This window comes from Pagrus major, chromosome 9 (genome assembly GCF_040436345.1).
Source record: "Pagrus major chromosome 9, Pma_NU_1.0".
Taxonomy (NCBI): Eukaryota; Metazoa; Chordata; class Actinopteri; order Spariformes; family Sparidae; genus Pagrus; species Pagrus major.
This window is the reverse complement of record NC_133223.1, coordinates 13,025,613-13,030,931: the sequence shown is the minus strand read 5'-3', so window position 1 is coordinate 13,030,931 and position 5,319 is coordinate 13,025,613. Positions and strand designations below refer to the sequence as shown.

Sequence of the window (5,319 nt, the reverse complement as noted above, 5' to 3'; positions counted from 1 at the left end):
CTGTAGTTCCATATAGAAAACAGCCTCTGTAATAGAGGCGCTGTCCGCTTGAAAAAAACAAGGGAAAACTGTGTCCAAAAACTTCTGTATCTCCATCACTTTCTGCCAGTCAACTACAGTTGGAACCGAAGGGATCCAAAACACTTTTCGCCACCATCACGACCATAATCTCTGTTCCTAAGAGCTACCAGACTGAGCCCAGCCATGTCTGATCCTGACTGATCTCCCCGCAGCCGATGCCGCGTCTGTTCATCATTACCAGATGACGCTGGAGATGCTGGTTTCTCTCGGCAGCAGAGGGAGCATGGCGTTGTTAGCGTGTGCCTCCTCCAGGCTGTGCTCTCGGCTCTTCCCAGGAGGCCTCTGTCCGTTCAGCAGTGTTAGTGGGATGTTGCAGTAGGTGTGCTGGTTCCCCAGAGAGGAGAGAGGTGGCAGGGTCCCTCCAGGGGGAATGTCATACTCGTAGCTGCGGTAGTAGTGTTTCTGCCTCATCGTGGTGTGGTAGGTGTTGTGGAAAGAGGAACGCAGCTCGGGGTGGGCGGTCGCCATGGCGGTGGAGGTGGCTGCTGCCATGGAGATGGCGGAGACGGTCTGCAGCTCTCCAAACGGGCCCTGCTCGCTGACGTCCAGCGCCGGCTCGTGGGTGAGCATGGGCTCTGTGCGCCTGAACGGCATCTCGTACTGCAGCTGCTTCCAGAACTTGGAGCTGAGCTTGTTGCTCTTGGTGCCATGCCACTTGATGACTGTAAGGGTTTTAATGGTATGCTTGAGGGCCTCCACTTCCTGGTAGTTCATGATGCCGCGCAACTCGGCACACTCGATCAGGATGACTTTGATCTCGCCAGTCACCAGCATGTTGCGCAGCCGCGTCTCCAGCTCAAAGATGCTCCAGCCTCGCCGCACCACGTAGTTGGGCGTCATAACTATAATGAGGCGTTTGCTCTGGTCCACACAGCGTGCAACATCCTCTATGTAGGCTGCAGGGAGGGTACAGGTAAAAGGTAAAGGAAAAAAAACAACACAAAAATGAATAAGACATAAGAGTGGCATAATTGTAGAGGCATGTACATCCAGTATGATTTAATGAAGACAGGACTGCAACACTTAACAATGACGGGTGAACATACAACAGACACAAACACAAGACAATGACAGGTAGGTATTTTGCTGTCCACAATATCTGGTCAAATTACACCTCTTTTAGACTGCATTTTATCATGTGTGTTAATGTGTATAAATACATGTCTAAAAGCATGGTGTTTGTTCAGTTGAGTATGTGTCTTGTTCTGCTGCAGTGTAAAGTGTTATTCTATGCACACTATAGACGGCAGACCCACAGACAAAGTTAAATGCTGCACGACATGGGAATGTTTGATAAAGCTGCACAGGCTCTAAGATTAAGCTGAGTCGTTGTCTTTTGAACTGGGCCCGATGCTTCAGATCACACACCGGCGCCACTTATGAGCGACTCTTTGAAACTTCCTAAGAGCAGCAAATGACAGCAGCTGATACAAGAGGAAAAGACTGAGGGCGAGTACCTCCAAAGAGTCGTGTGTCATCCTGGTAATGCTCATTGGTGAGACCTAAACATAAACATGTTAACATTCAGGTCACAGGCAGAACACAGTACAGACACAGAAACATGCTCAACACAGTCGTAAAAGTGGCCTCATCTCCCCTCACTCATCTTTTTATTTCACATATAATTAATCGTATACCATGTTTCCCTGATTGGACATTCATCTACAATGATTTTGCTTGGCACCGATGCTGCCGGCAATTTTCTTTTGATTAAAGGAAAGAGGCGGCTCAGTCGGCAGGGCTCGGAGCCTTCACACATTTCCCACTGATGTTTAATTCTGTCTGGACCAACTAGGACGTGTTTGCGTTTTATCTGCGGCACATGAAGCCTACAGTACAAACACACAGCATCACTACTAACTAGAGCACACTGTGTACCGCTGGCACAGACGGACTACTAAGCAGAGTTAGCACGCATGAGAATATGTTCAGACAGAATTTTCATGGATTTATTAATGCATGGATGAAAACCAGGGAGGATGATAAATTTGTCCAATATATCAACTCCTGGTACACACAGTATACTGTATGCCCATGTATGTCGTACATCATTTGAGAACACCCAATGTGAAACACTATGATGTTCTATTCTTATCCGGAGAGATTTAAGAAGATACAAGAAAGAATTTTGTCTTTTTTATTTTGTAATAATATTCCACTCATCACTTGTGGATGTGAATGTACTCTGCTTGAATCTGCCCAAACAGCACAAAACATTGAAACACAAGACAGTGACAGTGAAAAACACAACTGAAGACAAACTACACACAACACATACTTAGGTTCGGAAGCAGGACCACGCCTCAACCACACCTAAGATTACCTGCCAACCCTACTTAAAACCCATCCTGTCCTGTTTGTCTCAACGCTAACTTCAATCTCACCAACAAATCAACTCACTGTGGATCTGAACTCAATCTGTCCGATTCTGGGAATGATCTTTTTCAAAGTGATTCTCCTCCAGCCATCATATTCCCACATCAGTCAGAGCGTAGCCAAACTTTCCGGCGGAGATGCTTGCGCTCTGTGGTGCACATAAATCGACCTTGTGGGCATCTTTACTACAGCTCCCGTAACAAGATTTCTCCTACTCCGGATTTAGCCAATGTTTTCTCTCATCTGTCTGTGAGGGCCGAGAATTGTGTTTGCCATAGGCATAGCCGCTGGATCTGGCTTCAATGCTCTTTTGATCTGCCTCCCTCAAGCACAGATTTCAGGCAAACACCACGGTGCACTCATGGTGAGCCCTCCTCCTCACATCGAATGTCTTAATACCCAAAATCTGAACCCAACATTATAGACTGGACCAAGACCATCTCCAACATGCTCTTATGCAATAAAGCCAGCCTGTATCAACTTACTCAGCCTCCATCAATACTCCAGTGACAGAGCCTTGTGGCATCCTCGCCAGGGTCATTCATCTCTGGGATTCTCACACCTGATGTCACAGTGTCTTCACCCACTCCAGGGCCTGGGGCCTGAGGCAAGGTCATATTTCCCTCTGTGTCTGACCTTTTTCAGCTTGTTTCAACATGCATCCTCATGCACACACACATTTCATCCCACCATCCCTTTCTCTACCCTTCCTTTAGCTGTAGACAGCACCTTCCAGTATTTCTGTACAGCGGACACAGTAACCTAAGAACTCCATCCAGCAACGCAAGGGGGCGCGCTACAAGTTAACCAAGTTGGTTAAATATTTAAGGTGGTTTATTTTTTTAAGTCATACTCGACATGGCTTTACATTTCGGAAGGACCAGTTTTTACAGCTACCATGTTCTCCTCTCTACCCAGGCAGCAGTGTGGCTTTACCAGTTGAAATAGAGAACATACCGGAGAACCCTTGATTCAGAACTTTAGCATCTTCACAGCTCAGAGATCCTTCTCAATTGGCCACCCCTCTTCCGACTACCCTCCAGTCGTCAACCATTTATTGTCAGGTGCACCCCCTGCTCCCATCATTCCCAGGCCTGTTGACATATGCCCTTCTGTTAATGTTCCCATACCAAGAGGCATCAACAATTTCCTACCAGAGAGGCAGGATGATGTGCAGCATTTCAACCACCTGGGCCGTACCCTTTCTAACTGCCACCTTCTGCACACCTGCACCTTCTGCAAAGGTGCCCATGCAAGGAATAGCTGCCCCTACAACCCGATAGCAGAGCATTTCCGTACACTTATGTAAATGGCCAGTGCTCAAGAGGTATACAACCCACCTTTCCCAGTCTTCCAAATCAGCCCAACAGGTTTTGCCAGTTGGATACACTGGCAAAAAAAGCTCATAATAGACTTTTCTTCCCCTCACTGCTCGCTCATTCCATGAATTGACAGCATCATTTCTAGTACAGATTTCTTCCTTAAAATATGCAATCATCAACCACGCCATAACATGTGAATTTCCCCATTGTGGGATAAATAAAGACAATCTTAATCTTAATCTGACAATTTTAATAATCTTAATCCATTTGGCAGCCGATGGAGCTTGACATTCTAAAGCAGTCGTCACTAGCGCTTTCAAATTCCAGTCCAAATTATTCTTATACCTTTCACGCATCCCCCGGAGCCGCTCTTCACTGCCGGAGTGTCTCTGGGTTTGTTAGGTAGAGCGGAAAGGCCGGCTCTGGCCGCTCCTGCTCTGCCACCAGGCCTGTTTGCTCTACCTACAAGCCAAGAGACACTGCAGCTGCATAAGACAAAGAGGTCAGCATCACAATCCATTGCACCAGCAATTTTGTGTGTTTATCATTGTTGTGTTAATATAATTACAATATAACCTATACAGTATAGACTTCACTATTGTGATAGACTTGTTAGTCATATTGGCCAGGCCTAATTCAAAGGATTGCAAACACAGGAAACCACTCTCACAGCAAGACACTTACCACTCGCTTCTGATCTTCTCTGCTTACGCAGTAAAATCCATGTTCTTGCCGGCTTTTTTCAGTTTCAAGTGGTGCTTGGATTCCCCCAGCTACATCTACCTAGAATCCTTCCCTTCACCGGTTACACCCTGCCTTTCCAAAACCCTGCTGTTCCGAAAATAGACTTCCATTCTTCGTAATGGCGTGGTTTCCCATTTTTTCTAAAGACCCCGCTATTCCGAAAAGGCTATTGGGGAACCCCTGACCCTAACCCTAACCCTAACCCTATTGGGAAGTAATTGGGACTTGAAAGTCGGATTTGGAACAGCGGTGTGTCGGAGTGGGGGTGTTTCGGAACGTCTAGCTGTTCCCCCCTTCACCCAAGTCTATCTGACATTGCAATTCATACTTCAGAGAAGTAAAACCAATGAGCTTGCAGCATCATTCCCCATCTACATCTTTCTTTATATTTCTGTTCTGTCTCCGCCCATATGAGTTGCTATATTTCCAATGTGATCTGCTGAGCAAATACATCAGGTCTGCTGCTAAGGCCTCATCTCAAGACCCACTCTTTCTCTCCAAATCAGGGAGAATGGCCACGTGGTTCTGGTTTTACAAGGATCTATACAAGCAAGCTCTCATTTCAATTTCATTCTTTCCGCATTGGCAAAGCGTCAACAGCTGCCAGACTGGACATCTCAGATCAAAGCATTCAAGTCCTTGGTCATGGGTCATCTCTCTCCAGATCACAATCTCTCTCTGGTCACAATGACCAGATCTTCATCAAGGTCATTCTCCCCTCAGCTCTGTTTGAATCTGTTAACTCAAAATCAGCTTCCTGAGATGGATCCCCCACACCGAGTCTCCTCCATGTTCG

At 46.6% G+C, this 5,319-nt stretch overlaps 1 protein-coding gene across 1 annotated transcript in view; it reads right to left on the bottom strand.

The window, feature by feature from the left end:
• Nucleotides 1-255: 255 nt before the first annotated feature.
• il1rapl1a (interleukin 1 receptor accessory protein-like 1a) overlaps nucleotides 256-5,319 on the bottom strand; it is a 158,449-nt gene continuing 153,385 nt past the window's right edge. The window contains exons 10-11 of the mRNA XM_073473728.1: nucleotides 1,539-1,583; nucleotides 256-977 (exon numbers count right to left, since the gene is read on the bottom strand). Of these exons, the coding sequence (XP_073329829.1) occupies nucleotides 256-977; nucleotides 1,539-1,583 (767 nt within the window). The remainder of the gene's footprint in view (nucleotides 978-1,538; nucleotides 1,584-5,319) is intronic.